Source organism: Micromys minutus, assembly GCF_963924665.1.
Source record: "Micromys minutus genome assembly, chromosome: 7".
NCBI lineage: Eukaryota > Metazoa > Chordata > Mammalia > Rodentia > Muridae > Micromys > Micromys minutus.
In genome coordinates, this window is record NC_137976.1 from 59,011,646 (window position 1) to 59,026,143 (window position 14,498).

The 14,498-nt window shown below is 43.7% G+C and overlaps 1 protein-coding gene across 1 annotated transcript; it reads right to left on the minus strand.

The window, feature by feature from the left end:
* Positions 1–478: 478 nt before the first annotated feature.
* Positions 479–13,966, minus strand: MUC13 (mucin 13, cell surface associated; the record flags this gene model as incomplete). The annotated part of the gene is made up of 10 exons (XM_080919521.1): positions 479–674; positions 1,716–1,800; positions 4,352–4,389; positions 5,170–5,290; positions 5,891–6,010; positions 8,548–8,714; positions 11,395–11,450; positions 12,146–12,252; positions 13,580–13,683; positions 13,935–13,966. 10 exons carry the CDS (start codon positions 13,964–13,966, stop codon positions 479–481), a joined length of 1,026 nt encoding a protein of 341 aa, XP_080775647.1.
* Between the last annotated feature and the right edge of the window lie 532 nt (positions 13,967–14,498).

The following is a 14,498-nucleotide window of genomic DNA, read 5'->3' on the forward strand; positions in this document are numbered from 1 at the left end:
AAGTACCTTTCCCAGCTGCGCAACCACAGTAGTCAGGCCGTGGTTAAGTTAGAGCTCCTCAAGGACCCTAAGACTGAGCTACTCTGTTTTATAAAAGAGGAGATAGAAGCCCTGAGAGATTCAGAGACAGGGCTGGTGTCATGTAGATGGCCATTAGGGTAGGGACCAAGTAGGGGGTGATGCTGTGGCTGGGACCTCTTTGCTTGCTAATAAATGTTTTAAAGATTTGTTTACTTCTTTTATGTGTGTGAGTGTTTTGCTTGCATTTATGTATGCATGCCACGTGCTTGCCTGAAATCTGTAGAGGTCAAAGAGGTCACTAGAGTTGGGACGGTTGTGCATCATCCTGTGAGTGCTGGGAACCAAGCCCAGGTCCTCTGTAAGAACATGTGCTCTTCACCGCTGAGCCCCCTCTCCAGCCTGGCTTCTGCTCTCCTCCTGGGCACTACATTCTGCCAAGTCAGAGGCTGCACTCACCTTAGTAGTCAGGGCGAGGCATGCTTCGCTGGTTTGCGTAGGGGTTAGAGGTCTGGCTTGGGGCCCCTATTTTGGCTTTGGGAAAGATGCTGTTGTCTGCTCCAAAGTTGGAGAAGCCGGTTTGCCTCAGGCGTAGGTTGTGAAAGTCATCCTCAATCAGCTTCTGTTCTTCTATATTCTTCTTCTTGTTCTTCGACCTACAATTGGTAAATTTAATTAGGACTCAGGGATGGCAACAATGTTTCTTAAGGGATTTTTACTTTTTTTTTTTTTTTCTGAGACAGGCTTCACTATAACCCAGGCTCTCCTGGAACTCACTATGTAGACCAGGCTGACCTCGAACTCACAAAAATCTGCCTGCATCTGCCTCCCAAGTGCTGGGATTACACCTGGCCCTAGGGAAGAGTTGTTACTGCTATAGAAAACTGATTATTGCTTCAGATTGGTGTGAAGCAACTTGAACAAAAATTTTTTAATCATAAAGGACATTTAACCATGTATATAATATTACTTAAAAAGACAGAGTTAAGTAAAGGACATTGGACAGTGATATTCAATGGGCAAGAACATATACTACTTTTGGAGAGGATCTGAGTTCAAGGTACGACACCCCGGTTGGGTAGCTTACAACTGTCTGTAACTCCAACTCTCGGGTACCTGGCATGCCTTGAACACCTTCTCTCACATACACTTATTTTATATATTATACATTATAATATATTATATTGTATATCATATATAAAATATATAACATAGTATTATGTATATATTATTTGTAATTATAATTTATTAATTATTCATATATTATGTAAATATGTTATATATTAATATATTATTTATAAATATAAAAGAAACTTAATTTGCTTTTTAAAAAAGAATTTATTTTTATTATTTTCTCTAAGTATTTCATATATAATATATAAATAATGACTATAATATGTCAAAATATAAGTAATGCCTATATCAGTATATTACATATATTATAGTATTATAATCAATATATTATAAATATTGTTTTTATATACAATAGATACTATATTACATTTATAGAATAGATTGTATATTATAATATTTGTATAATATTATATGATATATATGAATGTATTTATGTTATATAAATAATAATTATAATAATTTATAATATAATTTATATAATAAATATATTGTTTTCTCTTTTGCATCCATGAGCATTTAGGAGCATCTGGAGAGCTTTATTTAGCTTTATTAGTTTTTATTACCTCGAGAAGACGATAAAAGCTATCAGCAAGATGAGGATGAGGGCTCCAGCAATGGTTCCCACAATGGTGAGGATCAGCTGAAATTCTGAAAGGGAAAAGACAGAAGAGAGCCCTGGTTAGTTTTAACTGTCAACGCAGCACAGGTTGGAAGAGAGTCTTAATGAGGCATTATCTAAGTTTGGTGAGCTGATGGCATATGTCTGGGTCAGGGGTTGTCTTGACTATTCATTGATACAGGAAGACCTAGTCCATTGTGGGGAGCACCATTCCCTAGGCAGGTCCTGAACGGTAAGAGAGAAGAGAGCGGGAAGCAAGGATCCCCCTGTTCATTCTCACTTTGCTCTTGACTGTGGATGCAATGTTTGAGTATCTGCCTTGATTTCCTCAAAATAATAGACTGTAGTCTAAAATTATAAACCAAACAAAGCCCCCCCTACCTCCCATTCTCATTTCTCTGTGTAGCTTTTGGTTGTCCTGGAGCTCACGTTATAGACCAGGCTGGCCTTGAACTCACAGAGATCCACCTGCCTCTGCCTCTCACATGCTGGGATTAAAGGCCACCACTGCTCAGCTGGTTTTCTCTTGTATCTTGCTTTTGGCCAGAGTATTTGCCTCAGCCCCGGAAATGAAACTAGAACAAACGGCCTTCAGCGAGTGGACCCAGCTATCTACTGCACAGAGGTTGTTGTGTTCCCAGTGGCTCCCACTGTGAGTTCCGTTAGGTTCTTGTCTCCCAGCCCTGCAGAGGCAAATGCTCATCTCTGCTGCCACGCTCTCCTTGCCCTCATGCCCTAAGCATGTCTTCAGCACACAATCATCACAAGCAGCCTTTCCAGCTATAAAATCACAGATAGAAACATCACAGAGGCAGATAGTAGCAAAGTCTTCCTGAGCTTGGTGAGATGGAATGTCAGCTGAGGTTTCTCATCTCTCCATCTCTCCTACTGCCTGCCCTCCAAAATGTCCCCTTTTCATAAGCTATGGGATCTAGGTGGGGGCTAAACATGTCACTAGTAGAGGGGGCAGGTTATGGCTTTCTAGGGATGAGCCTCTTAATGTCTACATTCCTCATCTACCCCAGACAAGGGCTGTAGACCTTTTATTATATAGCCTAGGATGGCCTTAAACTTATAGCAATCCTCTTGTCTCAGTGACCCTAGTACTGATGTGCAAAAAAACCAAAAAAAAAAAAAAAACAACTAACCAAACAAACAAACAAACAAACAAACAAAAAAAAACCCAAGGTTTTTGGGGGACTCTGAGACTTTTCCAAAACGCTCCATTCTTAGAATGTGAGACCCTAAAGACACAGAAATGGTTAAAATCAGACTCAGAGATTTTCCAGTCATCCCAGAGCTATGAGATCCCACCTGTGCCTGACAAATAAAAACAATGGCCCAGAGTAATTCTCAGAAAAAAAAAAAAAAAAAAAAAAAAAACCACAATACACTGACTGATAGCCACCTGGTCCTCGAGAAAGCCCTAGATAGGGTCCTGACGAATGTCTTAGTTAGCTCATGCTCTAATCACCCAATTCTGAGAAACAAAACAAGAACAAAACCCCTCAAAGTTTTAAAATATATAAACAAGGTTCTAAAAATGTAAAAACAAACTTTTAGTGGACAGGTCAGGCTATGCTGACCAAGCTGAGTTAAGACAAAACAAAAATGACTGTTTTAGGAACAGTTCCCCTACCTCTCCCTGTACTGAATTTCAAGGAGAATACAAATTGTCAACAACCTTACTGCCAAAGTTTCTCCCCCCTTTTCTCCCCTTTCCTCTCCTCTGTCTGAAAATTATAGTGCTGATCAATGGTAAAATATAAGTTCACTCCCCTCACAAAAAAAATATATAAAAAATGTATGCTTTTTGAGTTTGGGGTTGACTCTCCCTGCGAGGATGAGCAACCTCATGTACATGGAATAAAAACCTCTTGTGATTACAGCGGTCTGTGGTCTAATTGTGTTCTGTGGGTCACGCTCCTGAACTAAGATTCCTCGGGGTCTTACAACAGTACTAAGATTATAGACATCCACCACTATGCCTGGTTGCTATGGGCTCCCGAAATATGACTATAAGATGGCCCATGAATGTAATACGTAAACTAGTTCCAAACAGCCTGAAAAGCACTGGAAAACTCATTAATGCTAGCGATGGTGGCACACACCTTTAATCCAGTACTCAAGAGACAAAGGCAAAAACCTTTGAGTTCGAGGCCAGCCTGGTGTATGGAGTGGGCTTCAGGTCACCCAGGTTACATAGTAAGACCCTGTCTCCAAAAAAATGCATGAGTAAAATTTAAAAAACCTGCTTAAGAATTTAAATGCCAATTTCTAAACTGTTTGCCCAATACCCATCGCTTTTTTAACATACCATCTATGATATAGAATTTCAGTCTATGACTAAGGATGCCTTTCTCCAGTCTTAAGTGGATCCAGAGCCACCTGCTCAGCCCTGGGTCTGAGTTCTGTTATGTCTAACACAGGTGAATGTGGGGTGCAGGGCCCAGAAGACAAGCTCTGAGCTGAGATTTCCTCTCAGTAAATTCAGGAAGCCTTTGGTGGGGTGGGCAGGACTCTGGATGTGGTCTGCATGGGTTTCTTGGATGTTTAGGGGTTTGCGGTGTCTATACTCACGGTCTTTGCAATCCATCCCGCTGTAGCCAAACGGACACCTGGAACACATTCACAGTAGGGAGTCACATTAAAGCGGCTCTTTAATTCTCACCTGACTTCCATTTCTCCCTTTCCATCTACCTTTCATTCTGACCATCCTTATTCTTTCTGCCATCTCCTTGATGCTGCCATTTTCTCAAGAGTACACCTTCCATGGGGTTCTGGAAGGGTGAGGTGCACTCAATCCAGCATGGCCTTATTGCTGCAGACTGAGCATATTAGCCCCTGACCTCGAGGAAGGTTTGGCCATTCAGGCAAAGCTGGATGTAAAAGCATGGAGTACACGGATGCTCTCCAGGGCCTGTGTCATTCATTCCGGTCTGTTTCTTCATTTGGTAATAGGCGTCTAACATGCTTCTAACTGTTGCATGATACGTTCTACCTACCGGTGTTTCTAGGAATACAGAATGCTCAAAAACTCCTGGATGGGTATCGATGAGACGGCTCACTGGTTAAGGGCATTGGCTGCCAGTCCAGAGGTCCTGAGTTCAATTCCCAGCACCCACATGGTGGTTCATAACCATCTATAATGGGTTCTGATGCCCTCTTCTGGCATGCAGGTTTACAGAAGACACAGAACTCACATAAAGTGAATAAATATATCTTTAAAAAAAAAAAAAAACACCCAAAACCAGCCTTCTTGGATGGCGATGACACAGCAACGCACTGTACCTGCCAACCCATGCCAGCCTGCCAGCTTCCTGACACTCAACCCGCCTACGTGCTACAAGCTTCGGCCTAGCTATGTGTGACAAGGTAAAGATGGAGTGATTTCTTACTCTTTACACTTCCCGTTCTCCTTCTGGTACCCCGGCATGCACACACACTCCATCGCTCCGTTATCCTTCTTTAAGCATTGCTTCTTGTCCTCTGCTTTGCAGGACTCAGCACATGTTACAGCTTTAAAACAGAGGAATTTCTAGATCATTTCCAGAAACAATCTCTCAAGAAGGAGGAGGAGGAGGAGAAATGTGTGTTGTATGTGTGGTGTGTGTGTGTGTGTGTGTGAGAGAGAGAGAGAGAGAGAGAGAGAGGGAGAGAGAGAGAGAGAGAGAGAGAGAGAGAGAGAGAGAGAGAGAGAGAGAGAGAGAGAGAGAGAGCATGTGCCACAGGACTTGTGTGGAAGCCACAGGACAAATTACTTTTTATGGGCAGAGGCGGCTCTCTCAGGTAAACTGAGTAAACTCAGGTCACCAGGCTTGCTCAGCAAGTGTCTTTGCTGGTTGAGCCATCTCACCATTCCAAGAGTGATCACAAAGATGATCTCTTCTACCCCGAGATGACATGTAACAGATTGCAATTTTGTGCATTTCCCCCCTAAGTAATGGAAGCATGTACCTCGTGTGAAGCTGACCGTGGGCACCGCTCCAACTCTTACCCAGGTGCTAGGCTAAAGTCAAAATACACACGGGAACTCAAAGCAGCCGTGATTGTCTTTTGAAAATACTATTGGACGTGGCAAGAGTGGAAAGAAAGTTTGGAAGCAGCTGCAACACTTACCAACACAAAAGGGAACCAGCAGGTTCACCCTGTCCAGCCCAGGTTTGCATGTGCATTGTAAAGCATCCTGGCAACCATTACTGTTCTTTACACAACCATAATAATCACACAAATCTTGTCCTGCGGAGGCATAAACACACAAAACACCAAATTAAACAAGCACATCAAGGAAGCCCATCCAGATAATTCATGAGAGCATCTTGCCCTCGCCCTCCATGCAACCATTCAGTGATCTCAATTTTCTGGGTCCACGTTTCCTCCTCTACCTACACAATGGCGCTCATAAGTCTTGTTCCCATGTTTGCAGTGAGAATAGGGGCTAATGTAAGTGATGGCAGCCACACAGGGACCTCAGTGACCCTTCATTATTTTGTTCATTTGTAGATACAGTGACATCAAAGGTTAGGCTAAGGACACTAAAGTTTTTTTTTTTTTTTTAAGTTTTTTGTTTGTTTCGGTTTTGGTTTTGCAAGGCAGGGTTTCTCTGTGTAGCTCTGGCTGTCCTGGAACTTGCTCTGTAGACCAGGCTGGTCTTGGGCTCAGAGATCCTCAAGAGCCCCTGCCTCTTGAGTGCTGGGATTAAAGGCATGTGCCACTATGCTTAGCTTTTGACAGTACGTTTTAATCTTTTTAAAATTTTATACTGTGCGTGTGTACATGCAAGCGTGTGCATGTGTATGTGTGTGCGCATGTGTGTGTATGTGTGTGTTATGCCATGTGTGCATGCTCCCACAGAGGCTAGAGGAGGATGTCAGACTCTCTGGAGCTGCATTTGTTAGGCGCCTGACATGGTTGCTGAGATTCAAGCTCCAACTCAGTTTTCACAGTTAAACACGTGTTCTTAACCACTGACCACATCTCCAGTACCTGGCTTTTATTCCTAGGCTAGAGAATCCTCTGGAAGATGCTAAGCAGGAACTTGCCATGAGAGAACAGCCTTCGAAGAATGCTAGTCTGGGTGTGGGTTGCAAGTGTTAGGAGTGAGAAGGTGAATCTGAGAGGGGACTAGGGCAGAAGGTAGAAGGAGTTAGAAAGGTGGTATTCCTCTCTAATAAAGAGCAGTAATTAACCCACCGTGGCTTGAACATACTTCCATCTTAGTCACGGTTTCTTTTGCTGTGATGAAACACCATGACCAAAGAGCAAACTGAGGAGGAAAGGGTTTATTTGGCATATACTCCCACATCGCAATTCTCCATCAAACGAAGTCAGGACAGAAATGCAAGCAGAGCAGAAACCTGGGGCAGGAGCTGACGTAGAGGTCATGGAGGAGTGTTGCTTACTGACTTGCTCAACTTGCCTTCTTGTAGAACCCAGGACCCACCAGCTCAGGACGGCCCTTCTCATTATCAATCACTGATTATACCTGAAGCTTGCCTACCGCCTGACCTTAGGGAGGCATTGTCTCAGTTGAGGTTCCCTCCTCTCGGATGACTCTAGCTTAGATCAAGTTGACATAGAACTAGCCAGCACAACCTTCAATTCAAAAATCTAGAGAGAGAGAATATATTTTGGTGACCAGACCTGAAGAGCAGCAAAAGGTGACTTCCTCGGAGTGCTGAGGCATTGACTTTGGTTATCTCTAGATGTGATCTGGGGCATTTTGCTTTGGTTACCTCTAGATGTCAGCTTAGGGTACTAGGTTAATCACTTAATCGCACAAGACCAGTTGCAGAATGGAGCGAGGTGTTCAGAGAGGTGGTCCAAAAAGCACTTTTCAGAGCTGACATTGACTAGTTTCAGCTCTGAAGATGAGGGATTTTAAGCAAAGCAATTACTCAGGGGAATGGAAATGAGAAAACTGCAGTTGGGGAGGGAGGGTATTCACAAGATTATCCTGAGAAATGGATGAGTTGTTCTTAGCTGATGATTACCTGTGGTCAGTGCCCATGCTGATGGGGACTCTCAATTTCTTCATGTGTGTGCTAAGTCCTATCTAGCCCCAAACAACACAAGGCCCAAGGCACAGAGGTTACTGCTACTCTAGACAAAATTCTGAGCCCAAGAATACATCGATGGGTAGCAGTAGTGAACTCCATAGAAGACCTTTGTCTCAATGTATTTACGCTCTAGGTCCTAATGCATAACACATGATAAGAAAGAGTCTTTGTAAAGCCCCGAAGGAAGAGAAAAGGTATTGAAAAACAGAACTCAGGGGTAAGAAAGATGGCTCAGTCAATAAAGTGATGTTGTCTAAGCATGAGAACCGGAGTTTAATCTCAAGCAACCATGGAACAAAAGGCAGGCATGGTGGTGCCCACTTGTAATTCTATCTCTGAAGAAGGGGCCTTGGGGTCCACTGGCCAGCCTAACCTAATCAGTGAGGTCAGACATAAGTGAGATGAGACCCTGTTTTAGAAAGGTAGACTTCTGGGAGGTGGCTCAGTGAGAAACACCTGGTCAGCATCCAGGAGATCCTAGCTTTAATCCCAGCCCTAGGGAGATGGCCAGAACTCAGGGTAGATGGCTCCTAAGGGGACAACATCTGCAAAGATTGACTTCTGAATGCAAATGCACACACACACACACACACACACACACACACACACACACACACACACACAGGCTGTGAGGAAGACTGGAGAGGGTTTGGAGACAGCAATCAATCTCCTGACTTGAAAGTTAGCAAACTTTGAGTAAAATCACTTAGTACTTACCGGAATAGTGTTGCACACTGCCACCATCCTTCTTAATTGCATCAGTGATAGCTTTATTTACACTTTCCATATTTTCTTTTGTGCCTTCTTTAAACATGTTTACTATGGATACACCGACGTTTGAAGTAGCACGCATCACAGACCTTGATGACACTGAAGGGGTTTTGCTAAAAGAGAAATGGGAGATGTCAATGGATTAATCAAACTAAGGACTGGAGAGATGGCTCAGTGGTTAAGAGCACTGGCTGCTCTTTCAGAGGTCCTGAGTTCAATTCCCAGCGACCACATGGTGGCTCACAACCGTCTGTAATGGGATCTGATGCCCTCTTCTGATGTGTCTGAAGACAGCTACTCACATACATAAGATAAATAAATAAATAAATAAGACTCAGACTCAAAATATAATCAAACTGAGGAGACAGCAAAGAGTGTCTGATCCTTCCTGATATCCACGTCTACTGCATGTGCTCTAGTCCTGAACCACACTGTCCTGTCTCCATACCTCTGGACCACACATGGAGGCCCCTGGGGTAATACAGTGTCAAGTTTTCAGCCTGCTGGCTTCTGTGTGATGTATGCTCAGAGAAAGCAATAATAAAAAACAATTCTCTTTTTTCCCCCCCTCAAGAATTATTTATATATTTTATGATGTGAATATGCCATAGCTGTCATGTGAGTATGACACACCAGAAGAGGGCATCAGATCCCATTACAGACGGTTGTGAGCCACCATGTGGTTGCTGGGAATTGAACTCAGGACCTCTGGAAGTGCTCTTAACCACTGAGCAATCTCTCCAGCCCCCAAACAACAGTCTTTTAGAAGGTACTTGGAGTTCTCAAGCCAGGTATGATTTACAACCAAAGGATCTAACCAAATTGGTTCATATGAACAAGATGCTAGGCAACCATCAAGAGCTTCCTTTCTCAGGCCACAGCCTGCTGACCCTGGCTAGAGTCAGTAGGATTTTAGAGCACTGAGCCACACAGCTCCCTCTGCAGTACTCTGGCTAGCTTCCTCTTCTTGTGTGTGTGTGTGTGTGTGTGTGTGTGTGTGTGCATGCATGTGTGTGCGTGCATGTGTGTGCGTGCATGTGTGTGCGTGTGTGTGTGTGCATGCATGCATACGGAGGCCAGAGACTGATATTGAGTGTCAGTTGCTCTCTCTGCCTTAATATTATTATTTTTAGTTGCTTAGTCAATAAGAGTGTTGTATTTATGGGGGGGGAATCATCACAGAAAACAACTTTAGCTCTCAGCACTCTGTTCCTAAGCTCTGAGGAAGCTAGCTTTATTTTGAGCTGCCCACTTTTTCTTCTGAGCAAGGGACATTTAGGGTCATTACATTTCTTTTGGAGGGGTTACCACATTTTCTTTAAAGTAGGTTTTATTTTATATTTGTTTGTTTATGTGTGTGGGTATTTTGCCTCCACGTATGTCTAGGCACTGTTTACATGACTGGTTCCCACAGAGGCCAGAAGAGGGTGTTCGAGACCCTGGGACTGGAGTGAGTAACCACGTGGGTGCTGGGAATCAAACCTGGATCTTTTGGAGGAACAGACGGTGCTTTTAACCCACACATCTCTCTAGTTTCTCTCTTAGGCTCTTCCTCATAGACTGGATTCTCTCACAAAGCAGGGTGAGTGCTCTCTTTTTCTTTTTCCTTTTTAGTTTTTTCAGGACAGGGTTTCTCTGTGTATCCCTGGCTGTCTTGAAACCCACTCTATAGACCAGGCTGGTCTTAAACTCAGAGACATCCACCTGTTTCTGCCTCCCAAGTGCTGGGATTAAAGGTGTGTGCCACTGTGCCCGACATAGCTCTCTTATTCCTATCCCCCTCTTGTCTAGAGTTACGTTGTTCTTTACATACTGAGAGAACTTTAAAAATTTAAATTTTCACTTATTGATTTATTTGTGCATGAGTGCATGTGTGATGTTTGTGTGTGTGTATGTGTGTGTGTACATGCATGTGCAGGTGTGAGAATCCATGAGTGCTGTAGCACATACATATATGAAGTTCAGAGAGCAACTTTCTAGAACTCTGGAGATCAAACCCAGCTCACCGAATTTGGTGGCAAGCGCCTTCACCCACTGAGCCATCTTGTGGGCCCCAGAACTATTTTCATAACCATCTTCATCTTCTTCCCTTATACAATCTGCAACATTCTGTCCCGTGATGTGCTTCCTATGTGCTTCCCTGGACCATAACCATAATCGGTGGACAGACAAGCCTCTATCCATTGCTCCTTTCTGGGCCCTAGAACTTTATCACAAATTTCCATTCACACACCCAGTGGTGGGTGAGTGAAGGCCTTGGCTGACCACCAGGGTTTTCCATGATGTTTCTTCTCCATCTACCTCCACTTGCCTCTGTGAACCTGCTAAGAAGTCTGCTGGCCAGCAGCAGGCAAGTGCTGTAGCTTGTAGCGTTCACACACTACCACTGTAGTTCACGAGTGCAGGTTGCTATTCTCCCTTTCAGCGGCGTAAGCAGTCTGAAAGATGATGTTCCCATCAGCTACAAGCACTGTCTCCCTGTACTTGAGTGCGTTGTGTTTGTTTTTGTCCTGGATCACTAAACTTTTTTTTTTTTTTTTTTTTTTTTAGCAGAGTAGCCAGTTTTGCCCTTTCGTTGTCTCCTGAATTCTCTCTATGTAGGTACTGGGGTACCAAGCTCAGTTCCTTGTGCCTGTGGGACAAGCATTTTACCAACCGAGCCACCTCCCGGGCTCCATGGTTATTTCTTCTTGACTTATCACCTAACACAAGATGGCTTGTGACATGGAGAGCTCACGAAGAGCAGAAGTGAAGCAAAGATACGCTGCTTTCAAAGTACCAAAGCTGACTTACCTCACTTTAAGAATTACAGTCTGTCCATAGTCAGTCTCATTAAATGCTTTTGTAAACTGTGGAGAAAAACAGATGTAATAACAAAGGGACCAAATTTAAATTATATTCTAGGTTTAACCATTTCTTTTCTTCTTTCCTTTTTCTCTTCCTTCCTCCATTCCTCCCCAACCTACCTCCCTCCCTTCCCTTCTTCTTCTTCTTCTTCTTCTTCTTCTTCTTCTTCTTCTTCTTCTTCTTCTTCTTCTTCTTCTTCTTCTTCTTCTTCTTCTTCTCTCTCTCTCTCTCTCTCTCTCTCTCTCTCTCTCTCTCTCTGGGGTAGTTTTGAGACACAGTTTTTGTGTGTAATCCTGGCTGTCCTGGAACTCACTCTGTAGACCTCAGAGATTCATGAGCCTCTGCCTTCTGCTGGGATTAAAGGCATGCATTACCACACCCAGAAAAATAATTTATTTCAAATGACACTGTTAGAGCTCTTGCCTCTTTAAAACTACACCAACAACTTCTATAACAGGCAGGTCCGGAGCAGTGTCTTTTTTCTGGGCATGCTGGGAGCTCTCTCTCATGCATGTGTACAACCATATGGAGGCCCAAGAATTCCTAGGGAGCTACCTGCCCACCAAGAAGGGTACATTTCACTTTGCCAACAAAAGTCACAATGGCATCATGTGGCCACGTGAAGACCAGTCCCGTGTTTGCTGGTCCAGCTGAGAGGGAAGATGCTTCATAGACGAGAAAGCGGGAAAATACTTACAAAACTGACAACGGTGCTGTGCAAATCTTGATAGTTCTTAGAGTTTTTATTGTCCAAGTCAGCTGTATCAGGTACATCCATGGTAATCTCTCCAGGGAATGTCACTCCTGAAAATCAGGTAAACCCTCTCTTGAACTATTTAATGTTAATAGGGCCATTGCAATTTTGTGTCTAAAGCGTGTTACTTTTCTTCTTTTCTTTCTTTTCCTTTGCATTTCCCCACTTTAAACATGGTCTCCTTGTGTAGTCCTGCCCTTGTGTAGTCTGGGACTCCATTTGTAGACCAGGCCAACTCCAAATTCACAGAGAATGGCCTGGTCTGTCTCCCAAGTGCTGGAATTAAGGGCATGTGCCACTATCTCTGCTTTTATTATTATTATTATTGAAATTAGTGCATACTAATTAAAATGGAAAGACTTTGGGGGACATCATTTACATAGAGTAGATACCCAGAAATAACACTAATAATACAAACTTTGGGGGCAACATCTGCTTCCTATACAACTGACCTGCTGTAGCGAGAAAAGTAATTTCTACTTATAAAGCAGAACAAAAAAAATATTATTTAAACCATTGGTTCTCAGGCTGGAGAGAGGGCTCAGCAGTTAAGAGCACTCACTGTTCTTCAAGACGTTCTGGGTTCAGTTCCAGCACCCACATGGTGACTTACAACCATCTGTAATGAGATCTGGTACCCTCTTCTGGTGTGTCTGAAGATAGTTATAGTGTATTCACATACATAAAAGAAATACTACTACTACTACCACTATTACTAAAAAAAATCCCATTGGTTCTCAACCTTCATAATGCTGTGACCCTTTAATACAGTTCCTCATGTTGTGGTGCCCCCAGCCAAAAAAATTATTCTTGTTGCTACTTTGTAAATGTAATTTTGTCACCATTATAAATTATAAATGTAAATGTCCATATTTTTTGGAGGTCTTAGGTGACCCCTGTGTCTCATCCCCCAGCGGGAGAACCACTGATTTAGAAGGCAAGCTAGAGGCTTTGGGTTCCATAGCACTGGGTGACCTAACCCAGCTTGCACTGAGGTACTTTCTGAGTCCATATCTGGATCTCTGACAGCTCAGGTCAAGCTCCCAGCCTGCTACCTTCCCCCACCTCGGTGCCCCATGGTGGCAGAACTGTACACAAATTCTTATTTGATGGTCAGTTTTCAGGGCATCTGTTAGCAGATCTTTTTGTATCCAGCACATAAAGCAGCAAAGGGAAGGCTCAGCCCACAGCAGACCTTCAGCCTAGCTTACAAATCTGCCTTGCCCTGTCCGCACTTCCCCAGGATTGGCTGGAACCAAAGCAGACCCTTCCCTGGTCTTCCTTGCCTTCAGGTTTTCCTCTGCCCCCTTGAGAACCCTGTAAAGCCCACTTCAGATGTGAGGTGCAAGGCTGTCTTGGTTAGCCTTTGTAACTTACCTTTCACACATGACGAATCGTTGTAGTAATAGCCTTCCATACACAAGCAGAAGCTGGTGCTGTTCAGCTTAACACAAGAAGCAGTTCCTTTGCAGGGGTCAGAGCTGCAGGGATCATGGGAACCTTAGATGGAGGAGAAAGATATTACAAATCCACGGGACTCAGCAAATAACTCCTGGTGAGTCTCACCCATTCTTCACACCCTCCTTCTGAAAACACTTGCTTCTCTTTTGAGACACGGTGACACCCTGGCTGTCCTGCAACTTGCTCTGTAGACCAGGCTGGCCTTGAACTCAGAGAGGTCTGCCTGCCTCTGCCTCCCAAGTGTTGGCATCAAAGGTGTGCACCGACGTACCTGGCCTCTATACCCTTGTTGTGTGACTTCATAGTACGTCTTTAGAAGGTCTGAAAACTGTGGGTTTGCTTCAGTCTCCAGGGATGACCAATGCTATGGTTTGGGGACTGAGTGCTTGTTGATGGTGAAGGTTAGAGATTGATACCAATCTGCTTTCTTAGATTCCTGCTTGAGAAAGAACAGCTTTCTACTTGTAAGGTTGGAGGCTCTTTAGATCTCGAGGACATCAGCGCTTGCTCCCAAACACTAAGAAAGGCTCTCCAAACGGTCTATAAACAAAGCAGCCCTTTACAGAATAGTCTAGTAACCACCATACAGGACAGAACACAGGAAGTTCCGAGGGGGAATTAGACGTCATATTCTGAGGAGTAGAGCTGTTACACATCCATGAAGAAAGGGAGAGAAAGGCCAGGCATGGTAGCACTTTAATTCCAGCCTTCAGGAGGTGGACACTGTTGGATCTCTGGGAGATGGACACCAGCTTGGCCTATAGAGTAAGTTTCAGGCCATAGAAAGATTCTGTCTGGGCTATAGAAGAAGATTCTGTCTCAAATAAAGAACCAA